General features: G+C 45.2%; 1 protein-coding gene across 2 annotated transcripts in view; it reads left to right on the forward strand.

Moving 5' to 3' along the window:
• The window catches only part of RIPOR3 (RIPOR family member 3), a 471,988-nt gene that overhangs the window by 355,329 nt on the left and 94,174 nt on the right, over window positions 1-22,485 (forward strand). For both annotated transcript variants that reach the window (XM_086932462.1, XM_086932461.1), the window contains 3 exons: window positions 4,259-4,394; window positions 10,368-10,970; window positions 19,135-19,274. In XM_086932462.1, the coding sequence (XP_086788588.1) occupies window positions 4,259-4,394; window positions 10,368-10,970; window positions 19,135-19,274 (879 nt within the window). The remainder of the gene's footprint in view (window positions 1-4,258; window positions 4,395-10,367; window positions 10,971-19,134; window positions 19,275-22,485) is intronic.

Here is a 22,485-nt window from a genome sequence, read left to right on the forward strand (position 1 = left end):
GCTATGTGCTATAGACCTACAGGATGCTTACTTCCATGTGCCCATTGCACACAAACACAGGAAGTTCCTGCGGTTCCAAGTCGGCACCAATCACTATCAATACACAGTACTCCCATTCGGACTGAAGTCTGCGCCGAGAACATTCTCGAAGTGCATGGCGGTGGTAGCAGCACACCTGAGGAAGAACAAGGTGTTCGTCTACCCGTACCTGGACGATTGGTTGATCAAGGCATCCTCCTTCTCGGAAGCGCGAGCACACTTCCTGAAGACGTGCGTTCTCTTGAACAAGCTGGGGCTGCACATCAACATGGCCAAGTCTGTCCCGACTCCGGTCCAATGCATACAGTACTTGGGAGCCTCCATCAATACGCTGTCAGCAAGCGTGTCTCCTTCGGAAGAGCGACGATTATCTCTCCTTTGGAAGGCTCTTGTGACAACTCCATCTACAACAGTGAGGACGGTGTCTTCTCTACTGGGATCGATGGCCTCTTGTATCTTCCTGACGCCACACGCACGGCTGCACATGAGACCGCTGCAGGAGTGCTTGGAGGACCAGTGGGATCAGAGGAAAGGATCTTGGGACGACAAGATTCGACTGTCGCTGCATGCTCTTCAGTCTCTGAAGTGGTGGTGTTCGGCGGAGAATCTCCTCAGAGGGGTTCCCTTTCACAAGGACATTCCCACGCAGACTGTCGTGACGGATGCTTCTCTCCTGGGATGGGGAGCGCATTCCGGGACTCTACAGATTCAAGGAACGTGGTCGCCGATGGAGGCCACGTATCACATTAATTTCCTGGAACTCAGAGCTGTTCACTTGGCATTGAAGGCCTTTCTTCCGTCCTTCCAGACCAACTCTCTGCTTGTACAGACGGACAATACCACCACGATGTATTACCTCAACAAGCAGGGGGGCTCGAGATCACGCACTCTGTCACAGGAGGCGCAGGCGATCTGGCACTGGCTCCTAGCCAGAGGACTGACGATAACGGCCACCCATCTACCGGGTGTGCATACTGTTCAGGCAGACGCACTGAGCAGACTGGTTCAGGAAAACCACGAATGGGTCATGAACGACGAAGTACTAGGAACAGTCTTCGCAAGGTGGGGAACTCCAGACGTAGATTTGTTCGCCACCGCCGAAAACAGCAAGTGCAGAGACTTCGCCTCCAGGTACTACCAGCAGGGGACGCTGGGGAATGCGTTATGGATCGACTGGACGAACAGCTTTCTGTACGCCTTTCCTCCCATTCCCCTGATTCCGGCGGTGCTCATCAAGCTGGCCCGGTCCAGGGCTCGGATGATACTCATTGCCCCGGAGTGGCCCAGACAGTGGTGGTTCACGGACCTGCTTCACCGGTCTCTCCTTCCTCACATTCGGCTGCCGTGCAGGCCGGACCTTCTCACGAAGTTCGGGGGGCAGATGTTGCACCCCAACCTCTCGTCTTTGAGTTTGGCGGCATGGCTCCTGAGATAGTGCAATATGACCATCTTAATCTGCCTGCGGATTGCATGGACATACTGAAGGAGTCTAAGTGACCTTCCACTCGGACATCCTATGCTTACAAGTGGAAGATGTTTTGTATCTGGTGTGCGTCCAAGAACTATGACCCGACGACGTGCAAGGAAGATGTCATCCTTCCTTACCTTTTACATTTGGCGCAGTCTGGCCTTAATGTTCATTCCATTAAGGTTCATCTTGCTGCATTGACTGCCTACAGGAAATGCCCTTCACGGACTTCCTTTTTCCAGATCCCTGTGATCAAAGATTTTCTGGGAGGATTGAAGAAAGTATTCCCTCCTGTCAGGCTTCCTTCGCCTTCATGGGAATTGAATGTGGTGCTGTCCAGATTGATGAAGGAGCCTTTTGAACCTATTCATAAGGCTTCGTTGCAGCACCTCTCTTGGAAGGCGGCGTTCCTCGTGGCCATTACATCGGCCCGCAGGGTGAGTGAAATTCAGGCGTTGTGTTGTACTGAACCTTATACTGTGTTTCATGCTGCTAAGGTTGTTATGCGTACTCACCCTAAATTTCTTCCCAAGGTTATTTCTGATTTTCATGTCAACCAGACCATAACTTTGCCTACGTTTTTTCAGAACCCTTCATCCCCAGCGGAGAGGTCTCTCCATTCCCTGGATGTTAGGAGGGTGTTGAAATTTTATCTGGATAAAACCAAAGATATTCGTAGGTCTGACCAGTTGTTCATCAATTATGGATCGGTCAGGACGGGTCTTGCGACCTCTAAGCAGTCCATCTCTAGGTGGATTGTGTCCTGCATACAATTATGTTACCAAAAGGCTAATAAGACCTTAGGAGGTAAGCCTAAGGCTCATTCCACCAGGGGCAAAGCTGCCACGACGGCTCTGCTCCGTAACGTGCCGATTGCTGAAATCTGCAAGGCAGCCACTTGGAAGTCGGTTCATACCTTTGCTAAGCATTACTGCCTGGACACTGACGCCAGGGCAGACGCTCAGGTTGGGCAGGCTTTGCTGCGGAATTTGTTCGCACAGTAGTGGCGTTATGTATTTATTCTCCACCGCCGCTTTGGTGTGGGGATGGGCTTGCCATTCTATTCACTAGATTATGACTATACACAGAGATCCCCTACTACAGAAGGAGTAGTTTCTGTCCTGTAACTCCAGTTCTGTAGTAGGGGTATCTCTGTTATAGTCATAAGCGCCCGCCCTCCTCCCCGGTGGAGATATTTCATCATGTAAGGAATGCAACAGGTCTGGCGTGCTTCGCCTTCAAAAAGAACTGAAAGTAGAGGGACCTGCTATGCATTCTGGGATACTGGGAGAAGTTCTGGAAAGTTCTCTTAAAGGCACAGTATCCTATTTAAGCCACATAATGGCAGCCTATGGGGCTTGTCTGTCCCTACCTTCCTCTCTATCATTCCAGAGTCTTTTACTGGGGGAGGCACTTTTCTCTATGGTAGAAACCGGGCAGGCTGTATTATGTGTGGTGTTTTTTTGGTGGAATCTCTAGTTCAAGTACTGGACAGTGTAGCCTGTGGATATAGGCTGCATTATTTGTCTTTAAATTCTCTCTTAAGTGTCTTTGCAGTTTCTGCATTATTTTGACAACTTAAGAGATTATTTTTGATTGCCGGGGTCCACGCACATGGGCGGGACTATTCACTAGATTATGACTATAACAGAGATACCCCTACTACAGAACTGGAGTTACAGGACAGAAACTACTCCATCACCTTACATGCGCGAACATGCGTCCATCATGATACAAAGTCAATTTTGTTTTTTTTTACTGTTTCGCGATGGTAAATGTGAATGTTGGAGGTGCAAGTTAAAAAATATGCAAACGCAAATAAAAAGGAAGGAGGGGCTGAGCATCAAATTGCCGCTGCTAAGCCTTCCGAGTCTAGATGACTAAAGCATTTATTTAAAAAAACAAAAAAAAACGATGGGGTGGGACAAGGGAACTAGGAAACAGTTTGTCAATGCCACCAAGTAGCTTTAGTATCATGTAGAGGAGCAAACAATGGAATGGGCAGGTGTTAATTATTGAAAAAAATAAAAGTCCGACAGGGTAGGTTGGGGAAGCAATTAAATATATGTAAGATGAGTTGAAGCATCACTGAGAGCGAGGGAGGTTTTGAGGGGGTAACTTGAGTGCAAAAAAAGAGAAAGGAAAATAGTAGTTACTTGAAGGTAGGCAGTGGAATGACACAAGTTATCGAATCAGAACATAATAGAGCAGAAATACTCCATTGAATAAGAAATATGGAAATGAGATAGACAAGAAAGCCATCCATAAAGGAGCAAGCGGTTGACCTACAGCCAACTATTTGTGTATATTTTAATGTATTAGAGGCAATAGGTATTTGATAACAGAAGGATAAACCTGCTAAATTTCGATGTTTCAAGACCTGAACCATAACCCAGCAATTATAATGTGTTATATCAATAAATGAATTACATCAAAGTTCAAACAATGGCTCAAGTCTAAAAAAGGGCTACTTGAGCTTTATGACCAAAATCTAATAAGATCACAAATGGGATAATGTAACTACCCACAAAAATACCTTAACCTAGATGCACTAACCCATCCGAGCAATGGCAAACAATTAAAAAACACAAGAAAGCAAATGGTTATAAAGGGGGATGAACATGGATTCACTCTCTTTGTACTTCTCAATGTACTTTTTAGAAGAATCGAAGTTAAACTTCAATTTAAAGCATGTTGACACTAAGAAACTATGCATTTGCTAATGTACATCCGTGATTTTCTTTTCACCAGTCCCTTTGACAACGAAAAACTGCTGGTATCTTCTGGTAGCTCCAGTGCAACCAAGTCCACTGCAACAATAAGAAGAAACTGTTTGTACAATTGGACCCCGCCTAACACGCCTAGCTTCAGAGAGAAGTATTTTCTTGTAAGAATGGATTTACAGATGTTTTCCTTTTTTCATTTTTAGAAAAGGTGGGATTAAGAGGAATGTTTTCTTATGATGATTGTACTTAAAAAAGTAGAAAATGTAAGCTCCTATGTGTATTACTGCTGCTACATTTACACATCTGCTAACTTCTCTCTTATCACTCAGCTAGATGTTTTGGGAGTCAAATTCAGATGTAAGTGTGTAACTAAGGTTTGAGTCACATAAAACTTAGTACACCTTTCCTTGGGTGTGAAAAAAGTGTCATCTGACTCTAAAATGTGTGGTAGGTAGAACAAGCTGTGGAAAGTTCATTAGCTCATGGAATGTTCCTCTGATGGAAAGTGAGGAAAGAAAACATTACAAGGACAATCAGTGAATGAACAGCCCTTCTAATCCTAAATCAGTAAAGTATCTGCCTGCAGGCAACCAGCAATTGTTGAATTAGGGAAAACAGGGGCATACCTGGAAATCTATGAATATTGCAGAGTGTAAATCTCTAGGACGTTTTGCGAGTCCCATGACAAGTGCATCTATATGAAAGTCCTAATTATAATCCTATGACTCTTATATTTACTCATTTTACATGAAGTAAGGTCTGGGTTATTGATCTTGAAAGCTGTGAGCTTGGGTTCTTGTTCAGTGTTTGACCAACATTGTGCTGTTTTGGGCAAATCACTTTTACGTATTACTAATAGGACATAGAACAACTCTTAAATATTGGATGGATTCAAAAATTTACAAAAATCATGGGAAAATTGGTTTTAAGTCATGAATATGCTTAAATGACAGATATTTATATGACTGAGCCATAGAAATGACTGTCTAATAAGAGTACTTAAAGGATTAAAGTGTATTGACTTAGGGGCAGCGTTACGACCTCTGGCGCATCACTGCTAATCAGCAGAGATGCAATGCATCTGCCCACCCGTGCACCACTACTGATGCGCATGGAAATTTGGCGCATTGCCGGAGTTACGTCGCAAGCGGGACGCAGCTCCAGAAAGGCTCGGGGGTGCCCTATCTGTAACATGCTGCGTCAATCCTTACGTCTGGGTTTTGACGCATAGGATGTCAAATCTTAGCGTCTTAGGAGATATATGATCTCACTGATAAAGATGTTTTGTTTTTTACCATGGTGATGTATTGTTAAGGCAATTTGACCGAATGACAATATCTGTAGGCGAAGCCTGTGGGACTTCACAAAGGGTCCCATGCAAGGAGATTTGAGGGGGCATTTACTTTATTTCCCTGTATTTCCTTTTGACAGAAATTCATCACTCATTTGATTGAGCACAACTAAAGGAGTACACAAGATATGGGAGTGCCTTAGACATTAACCGCCACAAAATTAATATCGACACGGGACAACTTACATTTGGAATATAATTAGTGAAAGTATTTTTATTTCTGCCTTTTCCTGTTGTATTTATAAGTAAGCTTGGAGAATGGAATGAGGGTTACCCTCTACCCGTTTTTCTGATTAAACCATCATAAATGGAGCAAGTGAATCTGTAGATATCAGGACTTTGTGCAGCTGCAGCTGAGCCGCCTTAAGCTTGGGATGGAAGAGAGTTGTGGATACAGTTAGAGTCGGACAATAGCAGACAAGGATTGGGGTAAAAACCATCTGTCATAGCTGTTGCCATCAATTGTTTGGTCAAAGAGCAACACCTGACCATACCTTTAGCATATAGTTCTTCACCATAAAGTGGTCAACAAACACCTTATGCCGGTGCAAACCAAGAGAGCTGGCTGACGTAGCTAGGAATTTCTGGTATTGTTTGCACACCATCTTTTCTCTGTACCCATCATTGGAGAATGTAGCAGATAAATAGAGGGACCTGCACAGATTTTAGCAAACTTGAGATTGGATCATCCGACATAATAAACACATTTGGACAGGTGTGCAGAGGGAATGTCCATAGGTTAGTACATCTGCGTGTCCAGTCTGCATCCTTGCCACAACACCCAGCTTGTAGAATTATTAAACTATAAAAGGGATCTGATGGGTCAGGCAGTGGCCAACTCTGGAGTGAAATGTGGTAAGTCATTTGTTACTACATTCCTTCTCCTAAATTTAATGATCCATAGTCTGGTCTCCAAGACCCCACATCTGGAGACATCTGCTGTCTGAAAAGAATGACTAACTGCTGACTTCGATTTGGAAGAGGTTCGCTCCAGTGTCTCTCTTACTGGAGATGCAGGTCAAATGGATAATGCAGCAGATAGGTTTCATTCACACTTAGATTCTGAGCTATTCCAGAAGAGTGCGGTGATTGACAAAGATTTATCTTGGGATACATAGCAATGTTATCAGGACTTCTAACTGGTTGAAGTCTCAAAGATAAAGAAGCTTCACATAAAACGTACTGTCCCTATGACTGCATAGGTGATAGGATAGCTATAAAGGAGCATACAGCCTGATTCATCATAGACCCATTTTGCGAGTCTATAATAGCGATTCATAAGGAATCGCTATTACAGACTTGCAAAACGGGATTCATGTAGGAATCGCAAAAAGATATGCGATTCCTACACAATCCTTATTTGCGATTAGCAAATTGCTAATCGCAAATAAGGAATAACTCCCCATTCATTCCTATGGGCCCATAGGAATGAATGGGGAGTATTCCTTATTTGCGATTAGCAATTAGCTAATCGCAAATAAGATAGCGATTTAAAGGGTGCCAGGGGTGTCCAAAGGACACCCTGTAGCACCCCTTAAATGAAAATTGAAACAGGTGTTGCGCACACACATGTCCAAAGGACATGTGTGTGTGCAACATGCAACTTAGAAAAATGCTTTTAAAAGCATTTTTCTAAGTTTTCGCTATTTACCACGAGGTTTGACCTCGCGGTAAATAGCGGGCCGAAATTGCGAATTCGCAATTTTTTAATGGATGATGAATTGCATTTAAGGAATCTCAAATAGAGATTCCTTAAATGTAATTCTTCGCAAAATTGCGACATCGCTAATACCGATATTTGCATTTGGGATGATGAATCCCAAATGCAAAAATAGAGCTCACAAAGGGCCAGATTCTCAGAATCTGGCCCTTTGCGAGCCGATTTCGGCTTCATGAATCAGGCCGATAGTGCTCAACTTCAGTCCTGACACAGAATGTAGATTTACTTATATTCACTGAAGTAAAATCTAATCTCAATCAAGGATATAGATGCAAGCATTTTAAAGACAACGAACCTGATTAACAAAGTTTCTTTTCATGAACAAGCGTGTCTTACTCCTGGAAATTTAGAAACAGACCATCACTAGGTCTCAAGTAAGAGATAACTACTTGTATAAAAACATTTGAAAGCAGCAAGGTTGTGATTTGCAAATGTCTCTAATAGGGTTCATTCTCTTTGGACGTAAAACGATGTAAACGTATGGACATAGAGTCCTACAAACTAAAAACTACATAGGTGCATATCTATGTGATAGGTAGTGAGCCTGTATAATACCGGCTATTTTTTTGGTATAAAGCAAAGGAGAACAAAGCTGAAAGCCAATTTCCCTTATAAAATCACAGAACTCTCACATGATTTGAACTATCCTTCTGGCTTAAAGTGGGGTGTATCAGTATCAGTATATTTGTATTGTTTTAGATAATTAAAACCATAACAAATAAGTTCACAGTTGGTAAAATAAAATACTAAAACAAAGCATTCCTATGTTATATATTCATAATATAAAAAATTGATATGTATAAATGCCGTAGACATGATAGAAAGCAAATCGAGTACCACAACTAAAGTGGACTCATCTAAAAATGCATCCTGTATAAATACTGTGACGCGGAGGTGAACAGTCTACAAAAGTCCTGTATACAAACAGAACTAGTCTCAGACTTTAAGTGCAATAAACATATCAAGAAGTCCATCCTGTACGAGCAAATAAATGCCAAAGTAATCACTCTGCAGAGTCATATCTAAGAAGCAGACTGTGTCAAAAATAAAGTGTAGCAAACTGAGTTAAGCAAGCATTTGCAATGCAATAGGTCTCGTAATTGCGAGATTTTGAGCCATGGGCTTGTAAATGACAATGCCTTTTATTTATACAATACTAAAAGTCATTGTTATTTACAATACCAATAGGCCAAAGTTTAAAAAATGCTAGACATATTTCATTGCAAACGCTTGTTGTTTACAAGCCCCCCCCATGCTGTGCTTTCACGTTAATAGAGGCCACGCCCCTTTATTTAGATGAGCCGTGTCTAAAGAAAGGTCTGCGGCCGCTATAAAAGGGAAAGAGCGCTATGGGGCACTTTTACCCAAAAAAAGCATTTGTTTGTTAAGTTGACAAATGTTTTTTTTTGTAAAAGCACCCTGTGAAAGCATGCATGGCACACTGAATTTGCAGCAAAGTATGTCGTCCCTGCAGTAAGAGAAACTCATTAAAGAAAATAGTGCTTACAGACTCAATAAGACGTACAATGTAACAACCGAAGTAAAAGAGCCTGTCCTCATGGGAGGTTATAGATGAAGACAAGGTGGTACTATGGAGGGACTAACAAGCCTATTAACGAATCAGAAGCCAGTATTTCGAAGGACAATGACACAAGCCAATGACAAATATGAGCGGAGAGTGGGCGGGGCTTCAAGTCCATACTCCAATACAGCATGCCTCGCAGAGTGGCACATGCGTTGCCAAGGCTTGACCTATAAAGGATGGCCTATATAACTACCCACGGACAACAAAGGGACAACAATTAAAGAGAAAAAGCCAAATTAGCAAATTGTTGTTGTATACGTAGCTGAACGGCTGCTGATGGGGACAAAGTGTACATATAGAGAGGTGTATTTTAACGTTATTGCAAAAAAACTTCCTGCTGCTGATATGAATACTAAGAGTGGAAAATAGGTTGAGGAAATAAATGATAAGCAGTCATGGTGCAAGCAAATATTTTAAGCTGTTTAGTGTGAGCCACTTTTACGGCCAGTATTTTGGCAAACTCAAGCAGTGCGATAAGTACACCAAGGCCATGATTACAAGTGGGTCGGTGTTTTCTGACACTGCATAAACCTCTGTTTACACAGGGGGATGGAATTAGGAATTGAGTGGCATTTATCACATCTGGTAATTACCAGGTGCATTAAATATCTCCTTTTTGTTAAATTTCGGCAAGTCAAACCAGCCAGAATTTAACATGGGAAAAGTGTCTGATATTTACCATATGATGCGAATTTTGGTGCTCCAAGCACCAAAATCTGCATGGGATTTCCCAGAAATGTGTAATAGGTGCTATTTATTGCGCCCCTAAATAACCCGCTACCCTTCCCACCCCGTCATTATTTAGCAGGTGTGATAAAAAGCGCCTGGATTCCAGCAAACTTAGAATCAGGGCGCTACTGTCCTACATTTCACGGTATCTGCAAATGATTGCGAATTTTTGGGACAAGACAGTTAACAATAAAGGGATCTGAAAAGCAAGTCCTTCATTTGTTTTTGTAAGTGGCAGCTGATATTCTGAAAAGTTTCTATTCACAATCTATCCCCGTTTGTCATCCGAATTAATCTCAGATTGCATCTGTGGAATTCAATAGCAGGAATTTGTGCAGTCCTGTGCAAAGGCATTAAACAGAGACATTAAGGTGTTGGCTCTAAGGTGCAGTAAATAGCACCTATTCCGAATTTTGGGGGAATAAAACGTGGATGTTGGTGACTTGCACACCAAAATCTGCATGTTACAGTGAACACCTTATTGTTTTTCTCCATTAAATTTTAGAAATTTGACCTGCCGAAATTTAATGAAAGGTAATGTATTTAATGCACTCACGGCAATTACCACTTAACTTGGAAAACACGACCAGCTCAGAAACAGTTTGGCCCTGGAAGATCGGTTTCTTGCTTAAAAAACACTAGCAATCGTTAGAAGGTCTGTGCAACTTCAACTCTATATTGCCTGTTAGATCTGTGTATGCTCTGTCTTGGTACCTTGCCTTTAACCAATTGTTCTGGCTTGATTTCAGTCCCTATTGCAGCAGCCGAATGATCTGGAGAACACGTTTTCTTCAACTGGGAGTGAAGAGCAAGCATCTTGTATCCTGAGCTACTTGGCAGATAGTGACTTTGATGTTCGTTTCAAGAGGAAAAGTCAAGATGAGTCTTTAACAGATCAGGGTGAGTGTGTGAGTACTAATGAAAAAGTGATACCGACAATTGGCAGAGATGGCGATGACGCAACGCTACAGTACGACTCATTGCAGGAGCTTCCTAGGCCGAATCGCATTGCAGAGGACTACTTGCAAACTCCAAGCCATAAGACACTGGATATCCTACGAGAAACACCCATCCAATATGGAGGTCACCAAGCGATTAAGCCAACAAAACTGGATTTCAGTGAGACAGCGGGTCATGACTTGGATCACATGAGTTTTATACCCAGAAACCTAACTCCCAGTCTTCACAAAATTATGGACCTTGGCGGGAACACACAGCACTTGCCTAGATGCCAACATGTGATTGGGAGACTTTTTGATGAGGTTTTGGACTTGCTCAAGCTGAAGAGCGAAGGTCAAGCAGATCTTCAGGAGCTGTCACAAAACATCTTGTGTTTTAAGGACATATTAAAGGTATATATTTTTAAAATTATATAGATTGGGTCCTAATAAATGTTACACATAAAGCGACGTTAACTTGAAAATTGATCCATTCAATTGTCCATCAATATCAATAATCTATAATCTAAAAGCCCAATTTAGGAACTACAATTGCCTGACACATCATCATAGATATTAACTTTAAAGTATAAAATCTATCAAGCACAAATCATGTTATACAACTTTAAGTGCAAAAGCAATGCTGTTCCTAGATAATGCGTTGGAAGAGAGGATTTGCGCCAACCCTCTTGTCTTTTTTAGTACCATTACAAATCGCATTACATCTCCTGACTTTAGCTATAGCTTAGATTTATTTTTATAGGAAGAAAACTTAACCATATTCAAAATCATAAGGGTGATGACATAAAAGTTCATCAAACAATATCTTTGTTCCTACTTAATGTTTTGCTTAATATTTCACATTTGAAAGAGAACATAAATTAAAATCAGATAACAGGGATTTTTTTTTTTAATAGTCATTTTGGGCCAGATGTAGCAAGCCAAATTGAGATCGCAAGCGCTGAAATTCTGCAAATTTCGGCGTTTGCAATCGCAATTTAGCTGTGTGCAATGTAGGAAGGCAAATACCTACTCACAAAATAAGGAATCGCTAAAATTGCGATTCCTTATTTTGTACAAGCATTCAGAGAATCGCAATTTGCGATTCCCTAAATGCTATGCTAGTAGGCATCTGAAATTGCAATATTGCCTTAAGGAATCGCAAATTGCCACCAATTTCAAGTTGGTGGTAATTTGCAATTTCCTTTAAAAAAGCACTTTTTTGCTTTTTTTAAAATGCCATTGGGCAAACATTTATGCCCTTAGGGCATGTATGTGCGCCACATGTGCACACATGCACATTTCAGGGGTGCAAAAGGGTGTCCCTTTGGAACCCTTGCACCCTTGAAATTGCGCACACAATTTGCGAGTACCTATTGGGTACTCGCAAATAGCGTGCATAATTCCCATTCATTCCTATGGGCCTCTAGGCCCATAGGAATGAATGGGAAGGTATTCCTTTAATGCGAATCGCAATTTGCAAATCGCAATGAAGGAATCGCAAAAAATATTGCGATTCCTACCTACATGGCATTTTGCGAGTCCTTAATAGCGATTCCCTAAAAATCGCTATTAAGGACTAACTAAACTGCTTGCACCTACATCTGGCCCAATATCATTTGCAAATCCCATGGAGGGGACAAAGATGATTGGTTGTAGGTGTGGGGCACTCACTACCAGAGATTGAAGGGCACCACTGGACATCCTAACAGTGAAGCCGTCACTGTAGACGACAGAGATGTGAAGTCAAGCAGGGTGCTCTTTGCAGCAGCTCAGTGCACTCTATATGTAAAATGGTGCTCTTTGATACCTTGTGGAATGTTGCTAAGGTATTACAAGCAGTAATCCATGCCAGTTTCTAATAATCTCTTCATTTGGCAAATACAGCACATGCCCAGTCTATTGCCAGCCAACTACCGACAATGTTCACATGCAACCCAACGCTAATATTTTCTCAATGAACTTGAAATGCCTAAAGCTCCAAATATTACTTAGCTTTCTTACTGCATTCAGTGTTTCATTTCTGTTCTCCCAAATTCTATAACTTTGCAGTGTCGGTGATGAACATTTGCTGGCTAGTGATGGTTTTGCGTGAGAGTGGGCTTACCAGTGCTTAAATTGAGCCAGTGGTTTCCGGTGCTCAGCTCCAGCACTTAATTGTCAACACAGGCGCTTGTGACAGCTTGCTAAAAGGTGCTGCTGTCTGAGATTACCACAACAGTCAATTATTAATTCAATATACTTAAAAAATTACTATAAAGGGTCGCCCAAGCCATTCTAATAGCTTTGTGGACTTGGAATAGTCTGAATTGTCACACTTACGGGAGTGTGATGGTTAGTAGTTGTGTTGTTACTATCATTGGCAGCATGGCATGCGTGGGTGGTGTAGGCTGCAGTGGCCTCCTCACGAGAGCCCTGGCACTTATGTTTTTACAAATTAAGCACTGAGGCATACACCCACAAAAGGACAAACCAAAGCATTAGCAATTCATCACTGAAGAGAAACCACCAACCTGCAGCTGCAAATTGACACAACAGCTGGTCGAGAGGTTCCAAGCTCTCTAAAAAACGTGGGAAATCTGTTGAGCCAGATTTTTCTGGGTCAAGCTGAATAGCCTTTTAAAATGAGTTCTGGCTGCAGTGCTGAATCGAAATTTGCCTATTGTAGTAACAGTAAGTTTCAATTCTATTAAGGACACGGAGGCGAGGATTATGCTTTTCTCTCTTCGCTGTTTATTAACATTACATCGCACAGCAGCCAGAAAAGCATCAAAACTTGAAAAATTTTGTAGTATTCCCAACATAGGAATCTCAGAAAACATCGTAATAACATCGTTTAATAACTACAAATCCCATGAGATGAACATTTAGGCAGTCCTTCTTTAGTGTCCATAAACCCCAATATAAGGCGTCCAACCAACGAACTCCTCCTCTTTCTTCGTGGCGAGTCAGGCCAAATTCTCAGGCATCTCTTTTCGCACCATCATTCCCTGGCGGAAAAAAGAACAGCGTGAGCCAAGCCATACCGCTAAGCATGAAGGCAAAGCAACAAAGCAGATCAGCAAATCTTCGACATGCACTCCAAGAAAACAGTGACCAACTGCAAGTCGGAAAACGGATTACTTACTCCAGTACGGGCGGGATCTCCGCAGGAGACATGGGTGGGATAATCCTCGCCTCCGTGTCCTTAATAGAATTGAAACTTACCGTTACTACACTAGGCAAATTTCGATTCTATGTCAGGACCGGAGGCTTCAGATTATGCTTGTTTAAAGCTTACTCACCACCAAACTAGCAATATCCACCACTGGCTTAAAATAGAACCTTTTGAAGGTGGAATCCGAAGACCAATCCGCAGCGCGCATGAGGTCCTCTAAGCGTGCCCCAATGGCAAAAGATTTTGAGGCCATGGCCCCTCTTGCCGAGTGAGCTCCGAACTGCCTCGTATCAATACCAGCTTCCTGCATAACCCAACGCACCCACCGGGCTATAGTGGGGGAAGAGACCGCCTTGTGCGGTTTGCGCAGCGCAATCAGCAACTGCCGTTCGCCCGGAGGGCGAAGTTCCGTCGTAACATCCTCACATGTTTTCAAACACTGTACCACACACAACTTGGGGGCATCTGCAAATGCCGGGTAGGAAATAGACCTCGTAGCCGATTTTGTGCGTCGACCCACGGTAAAGGTCACCCCGTCCGGGGAGAACGCTCTCGCCGTGACATCCAGGGCACGCACATCAGACACCCTGCGACAAGATACTAAGCACAAGAGCATCGCCAGTTTAGCTGACAGTTCTTTTAAGGAAAGGTACTTGTTAGGCTGCCAGGAAAGAAAAAGGTTCAACACCACGTTAACATCCCACAGGACGGAATACCGTGGTTCCGGCGGTAAAGCCAGACGCACTCCTCTAAGGAGTCGACATACTAGGGGATGTTCCCCAACTGCTGCTCCATCTATCTGCGCATGAGCTGCCGAAATGGCAGAGCGTATTGTATTAATCGTCCGGTATGCCAATCCGGCGGTAGAGAGTTCTGCAAGAAAATTCAGGATAGGAACGAGGCCTGCGACCATGGGATCCAAACCCCGTCGAAGACACCAACGAACCCACCTGGTCCAAGCTGATCTATACCTCTTGGCAGTGCTGCCTGCCCAGGCCTTGGACAAAAAGTGCTGAGCTGAGCTCGAAAGGCCAGGGAGCGACCAACGTCTCCTGAAAGCCTCCATGCCATGAGGCGGAGAGAACCCTGGAGGAGATGGTGAGGGACCCCGTCTGGATTGAGGAGAAGACGAGGAAGCCGGGGGAGTAGGATTGGAGAACCCCAGGAAAGTTCCAGAAGAACTGGAAACCACACTTGCGACCTCCAAACGGGCATCACCATCACCACGTCCGCCACCTGACGGCGGATCTGGGCCGCGGCCCGTACTATCATTGAGAAGGGCGGAAAAGCATACGGTCGTTCCTGACTCCAGTCTTGGAGGAACGCATCCGTCGCTTCCGCCAAGGGATCTGGTCTCCAGCTGAAGAACCTCGGAAGCTGGAAGTCCAGACGGGACGCAAAAAGGTCCATGGAAAACGGACCCCAGCACGCCGCCAGCCAGCGGAACACCTGAGCATCCAGCTTCCACAGACTGGAGTCTCGGAGATACCTCGAGTGCCAATCCGCCACCTGATTGGCCTGACCCGGCAGGTATTCCGCCTGAACCGAGACTTGATGGGCGAGACAATAATCCCAAAAGTCTTTCGCCAGGTCCGCGAGGGCTCTTGACTGCGGACCCCCTAAGTGGTTCACGTACCGAACCGCTGAGACATTGTCCATCCGTAGAAGGACACATGATTTCACCGAGTCCCTCGTCCAGCAACGGACGGTGAACGAACCTGCCAGAAGTTCCAAGCAGTTGATGTGAAGGCGCTGCTCGTCTGACGACCAAGCGCCGCCTGTGGAGAAATCCCCGCAGCGGGCGCCCCAGCCAGACCTGCTGGCGTCTGATTCTATCACAAGGTCTGAAACGGACCCGAAAATCGCGCGGCCGTTCCACGCCTCCATGTGGGCTAGCCACCAAGACATTTCTTCTTTGACCTCCGCCGACAGGGGAATCAAGTGGTCGTAGGAAAGACCCCTGCGCAAATGGTGCGCTTTTAGCCGCTGAAGGGCCCGATAATGAAGGGGGCCCGGGAATATCACCTGAATGGACGATGAGAGAAGGCCTACTACTCTGGCCACCTGCCGGAGGGAGGTGTGTGACTTGGAGATAGTTTGCCGAAGCAGATGCTTTATTTTGGCCATCTTTCTGGACGGCAAACTGAGAGTCGACTTCACCGAGTCCACCACAAAGCCCAGAAACACCATTTGCTGGGCGGGGGTGAAAACAGACTTCTCCCTGTTGACAATAAACCCCAGACCTTGCAACAGGGAGATCGTCTGAGACAGATGGGCGGCCAACTTGCTCGGGTCCTGGCCCAACAGCAAGATGTCGTGCAGATAGACAATAAGCCGAATCTCCTGACTCCGCAGGGTTTCTATGGCCGGGTGCAGAATCTTTGTAAAGCACCAAGGGGCCGAGGAAAGACCGAACGGAAGGGCCATGAACTCATACACCATGTCCTTCCAGCAGAACTGAAGGAAACGACGATGCGGGGGGTAAATCGGAACCACCAGATACGCATCCTTGAGGTCCAGCCGGATCATCCAGTCTTTCGGGAGCAAAACGTCCCTCAAAAGATGGATGCCCTCCATCTTGAAGTGGTTGTATACCACCCAGCCATTGAACTCCCTGAGGTTGATGACTGGTCGTCTGCCCCCGTCCACCTTTTCCACAAGAAAAATATTGCTCAGGAAACCCCGGGGGTGGCGCGTTGTCCAACAAATAGCCCCCTTGCGCAGAAGCGCCGAGACTTCTTCGTCGATCAAGAGCGCGTCCGATTGGGAAAACATTATAGGCCGGGGCGGCACCGCCTGGCACGGCTGGTCGTAAAATTCTATGCGGAATCCCCGCACGGTTTGAAGGACCCATGCGTCCGATGTAAGAGCCTCCCATGCCTGGGGGAAACACGCTAACCTCCCCCCAATAACCACTTGATCTGCAGGGATAACACTCACCGTGAGAACTGTTGCCGCCGGAGTCGTTCAGGAAGTTTCCGCGTCCCCTGAAACGTTGCCCTCTGGTGGGGTAGAAGTCGTTATAATTTGCGTTGGAGTTGTAGCCTCCTCTGCCGGAGCCATGCCCTTTTCCGGGCTGTTGCTGACCACCGCGGCCGGTCGTGAGGCCCCTACCACGACCAGCCCCCCGGGAAAAACGCTGGTTGAAGACCCGCTTGATGGTCGACTGGGCCTTATCCAGGGAGGTGAAGGTGGAAACAAACTTCCCCAGCTCCTTGATGAATGGGTCGCCAAAGAGTCCTCCTTGGGCGACAGCGCCAGCTTCCGACGAAGCCAAATCGCCCAATTTGGGATCCAATTTTATCAGTAGCGACCGACGCCGCTCGGTCGACAGGGCACAGTTGGCATTCCCCAAGAAGACAACCGCCCGCTGCGCCCAATTGGACAGTACTTCTGGGCAAATGGCGCTGCCAGACACCTTGGCTTCTTCGGCCATATCGAGAATCTTGGTGAGGGGGCCAATGGTGTCCAAGAGCTTGTCCTGGCAGGAGCGCCAGGAACGGTCGATCCCCTTCCGGGGGTCCTTGACGAACTTTGCCATGAAGGTGGCCATTTTCCCATCAAGTTCCGGCGTCATGGCCACCTTCCCCTCCAAAGTCGGGCGAGGGCATTCGCCCCTCAGACAGCTGCGCGCCTCCTTTTCCAAGGGCTTGCGCAGGCGGCCCGCCACAAACTGCGCCACCTTATCGCCAGGCGCCCAGGCGGCTGACCGCGGGTGCATGATCTCGTCCGGGTCCAGCATGCCCGAGGTGTCCTTGGGCAACTCCGTCGAATTGGACGACGGTCGCCATGACCGCACGGAGTCCCCATCGTCGTCGTCGTCGTCGGTATCCGCGGGGGAAGCCCCCCCCCGGGGAGGTCGGGACGACGTTCGCCGGTGCAGAAGGTGTGTTAGGCGGAGGCGCCTCGGGAGTCGATCCAGACGCTTTAGCCAGAAAAGCGTCGCGTAGGCGCTCGAAAGCGTCCTTATCCACACCCTGCGAACCACTGGGACCCGCGTCCCCACGAGACTTCTTGGCCGCCGGAGGCTGGCCAGGATCGGTGGCCGGGGATCCCCCCGGGGCCGGTGCCAACTTGGCACATTCCTGGACAATGCGGGCTGAAAGCCTGTCCTCCATAGGCCCAACGATTTCCTGTACACACCGATAAATCGACTGGTCCACAGCCGCATAAAACTCGTCGTCCTGGAGGTACTGGTGGGACTCCTCCTCCTCGACGTAGTACCCCTCAGCCATGGTGCTACGCAGTAGAAAAGAAAGTGAAACTGAGGGTTCCGATGGCGCACACAGACTGCCACGTGTGGGCCGACCGAAGGTTGGCAAAAGTTGTGGGCCGGTGGAACCGGACAATAAAAAGGCAGCACCAGCCTTTACAGCGCGCCGACCCTCTCTCCGGAGACCGGGCCGCACCGCCTCCCAGCGCGCTCAAGCGGGGAACACCCCAGCGGAAGCTGTTGCAGAAAAGAGTGCTGAAATCGCCCGTAGGCTTCAACGTGGGTACAACCACAATACAGACCCCACCGGGGCGTTCAAAAACGGGACAGTACAACCCAATAGGGCGTCAGGGTTAGGCGGCAGCAGGGCACCTGCGATGTCGACTCCCCAGCGCAGCTCCAATCAATGAGGCGAAAACTGCGCGCGGGCAGGCGAGACACGACGGCGCCCTCTAGCGGTGACTCAGCACCGCGGAATACACGGGGACATCGCGTAAGGGGCGAAGGCGTCCCCGCGATGGAAGGGGCTCTGAAAGGGAAGAAAAACCCCACAGGCCCCCCAAAGCAATACACAGTGCAATAAAATAGAAGAAAACACAAAAGAAACCTCAACAAACACAAAAGTGCAAGAGAGGGATAAGAGCACTTAACTGGCTGCGAAGCAGCGAAGAAAGAGGAGGAGTTCGTTGGTTGGACGCCTTATATTGGGGATTATGGACACTAAAGAAGGACTGCCTAAATGTTCATCTCATGGGATTTGTAGTTATTAAACGATGTTATTACGATGTTTTCTGAGATTCCTATGTTGGGAATACTACAAAATGTTTCAAGTTTTGATGCTTTTCTGGCTGCTGTGCGATGTAATGTTAATAAACAGCGAAGAGAGAAAAGCATAATCTGAAGCCTCCGGTCCTGACATAGAATTAGGTACTCGTGTACAACGAATCAGTGAAAGTATAACATCTATGGGGAAATGAAGGCGGGAAACATTACCACTCACCACTATTCACTAGCCTAAATAATAAAAGCAAATCGGGAGCCAGTTTTAACTAGGCTACGTCAAAATGTCGAAATATAAGGCATAGGGAGTTGCTGTGATAAGAACTCACTGGCAAAATTGAAAATATCTTCTGATGGGTGCAATGCGTTACATACAGGTCTGGTTAATATCTGGATGGGCGGATTTATGTTTTTTTTCCCTTCAACAGCCAAGAGCTTCTAGCCGGAAACATTCATCCATGGAAAGCCTGATGGTGGAGACTGTCCTGGAAAGCTTCGACTTTTTAAATAGCGACTTCAGTGCTGATGAGATGTCCTTGTTTGGCAGTGTCAGGACATGCAGCAAGAGGTAACACAGATTCCATTGATGAATCGCGGCTTCTCAAATGTTAGCACCATCTGCTTTTTTTCTTTCTCACGAATGTCAGCTGCCTGAAATGTCGAAACAGCGTGTTTTCACCAGATGTCGTGGGTTCAAGAAATTGCAGACTTCTTTAAGATGTACTTCGTTGATAGAATGTCATGCTGGCCAAGATCACCTGCGAATCAAAATTGGTTTACTCAAACATGCATGTTTTAAGAGTTAACAATTTGAAAGATCTATCTAAACAGAAAGGGACAATTTTACTACCAAAACATATTTTTATCTCTTCCATGTAAAGGGCCTGATACATACATGTCTTTGAAGTTTAGAGTTCAGAGGCTCCAAGATGAGCCATTAATCTGGTTTTGTCTCTCGACTTTAGGGTTTCAAATTGTGAGACTTTCCTGAAGTTCCACTAGGTTGTATTAGAATGTTGTGGCTGATTATAATACGAGGCCTCTTTTGATTGCTTTGTGAAAGATGATTAATTGATTACACTATACCAACAAAGAAGTTTGAGAGTTTTGAAGGTTAGTTTGGCTTAAGTGATAAGTTTTTTTGTAACTTTTCCTTTCCTTTTTTTTTTCCTTAAGGTCTTTCAATAATTATTGAGCAGAACATTTCTTCTTATTCTAGGTTATTCAGACTAATTTTTTTTAAGGTCTCTAGTCCATTGTTTGGGTATTCTTGGTTGATCTGTGGAAATGTGTTGGGATGAGGGATGAGGGACCAGGCAGTAGTCTAACTAGTGTACTCGAGTCCATAGCGATAATGATATTTAGGATGTCTCTCTGTTTACGATTATGAGTTATGAACATTTGATTGAGGTTGTTGTTGACAAGGAAGGAGGATTATAGTGAGGTAGAGCAGTATTTTCCAGTCCTCCGGTGTACGACAGCGTCACCTAAGAATGTGTTCTAATTTAAGGAGATCATTTTATTCATGATGAATTCAGTGAGCTGTTCCACAAAAGTATTCTTTGTCTACTGAGGAGAGGGGGGCAATTAATGCAGATTTTTTTGTAAGGTTTCCTTGAATTAATGTCCACCATTTGGAAGGTGGGAAATTGTTGATTTTCAGGCTGTTGCATTGGAGGAGTATTTTATGTCCCATTGCTGTTCTTCCTCTCGTTTTGTCTGTTTGATCCATAATGAATAGGAGAGGCCTGGAGAATTTGAGATTCCATTTAGCCAGTTTCAGGTATAAAGAGGAGGTAAAATATATCATAGGTAGTGGGTGATGGGGTCAAAGATTTCAGAGGGAGATGTTATGATGTCTATTACTCTATGTGAATAGCCTTATCTTGTAGTTCTGTGTCAGGGTTTCTGGAGATCTCAACTGGGATGCTGTTTGACATTTTGGATTTGTATGATCTCTCCAGGTTTTGGACTTAGTTGGAGTTTGGTGATGGTGTAGCCCTCTTCATCTGTGTTCCCAATTGTTGTGTGGTCTGTAGCTTAAGTTGAGTGTTTGGGACCAATTGTAGGCTGTCTTTATGTATGGCATGATAGCGTGTTACTGATTGCACCAAGAGAAGTGTTATAGGTCTGAGTTGAGACTAGAAGTAGTGCTATAAAAGACTCAATACTGGAAAAAAAGTCTTTTTTGTAATGGTTTGTTTTGCGGAGTTACTGGATCCATTTTTGTTTTCTGCCTCATTTTCAATCGTATTTGGAGAATTATTGTTAGTTTTTCTTGATCATTGAGGTATTTTCCTTGTAATAGTGTTTTCTTCCTTCTCGAACTAGCAATTGTTTCCTCAGGGTCTATTTACTAATTGGCAGGGAGTAAATCTGCTGTTTGAATCTGTAGTTTTCTGCTTGCAATATGTTTAGTAGAGGGACTTATCTGGTACATTGAAGGATTTGAGATAGGGCCCTCTTCAGCCCTAAGTTGGCCTCCTGTTTTTGTATTTCTTATATATAATGATGGGCAAGTCTTTTGGTGGGTGATTGATTCTATGTTGGAGATGAAGATCTTGTTCTGCCTTGTTGAATTTAATTTTCATTGCAGGGATTTGAAGAGTTGCTGTTGAATGTGACAGACTGTCCATCGATCAGTCTGAAGCGTGGGGGAGAGGGTGGTCTGGGAATCCAACTGGTGGAGAAAGGCTGTTGTTGACAAATGTGTTACCAGTTTATTAGCCTCCTTTTTGGGTAGGAGAGAGACAATGTTGCATACAATTGCTTTAAGGGCATTGTTTGAAGCTTGTATCATTGTCTTCCCATTATTGTAGCTGGCAATGGTGACAGTGCCATTGAAGGAAAAGGAAAGCACAATGTGAATTTTCTGGCTGAAAGACGTTTTTAGTTTTTAGAAATCTTTGGCTTATTAGTTAATATTTCAAATCAACTGTCAGGATTGGAAGACAAAATCAGTTGGTCTGTTTTTTGGTCTCCTTTCAGTATCAGTAATTTTTTTTCAATAATGAGAGTTTTGGGAAATCACTTTTAGTTATTGTGTTTAAAGTTTATGGTACAATTCTTTGAGATACTAAGTGTATTTATAGTGAAATAATGAATGCCTGCCCACCTACGCAGCTGTGGTGCGGGCATTTGTGGGATTTTGACATTTTTAGGTCTCGCCTGCCAATGCGCTTGCGTATTCGAGCTGGCGAGAGATATAGGGGCTTATCCAGAGTTTAACCAAACTGGCGATTTGATGCAGTGCAACGGAACACAAGTACGCGCATTCTCGCCACATGCACTTTTTTTAAGTTCTTTCATTGGCTTGTCACTTTAAGTCCTCCCACCCTCTCCCTGTCCAGCTCGCGCTTCACTTTGATCACACCCCCTTGCACTTTCGTAAAGTTCTTTTATTGGCTCGTCACTTTAAGTCCTCCCACCCTCTACCTCTACAGCTTGCGCTTCACTTTGATCACACCCCTTGCACTTTTGTAAAGTTCTTTCATTGGCTCGTCACTTTAAGTCCTCCCACCCTCTCCCTCTCCATCTCGCGCCTCACGCTGATCACCCCCCCTTGCTCTCCAGCACGCTATCATGCATCCCACAGCCACCACACTCATTCCACAGCCTCTCTCCCATTGGCTCTCCACTTAGTCCACGCTCTTTTCAGCTGACTCACACACCTCGCGCTGATCACCCCCCTTGCTCTCCAGCACGCTATCATGCATACCACAGCCACCATACTCATTCCACATCCTGTCTCCCATTGGCTCTCCACTTAGTCCACGCTC

The sequence above is a fragment of the Lissotriton vulgaris genome, chromosome 7 (genome assembly GCF_964263255.1).
Source record: "Lissotriton vulgaris chromosome 7, aLisVul1.2, whole genome shotgun sequence".
NCBI classification, from domain to species: Eukaryota; Metazoa; Chordata; class Amphibia; order Caudata; family Salamandridae; genus Lissotriton; species Lissotriton vulgaris.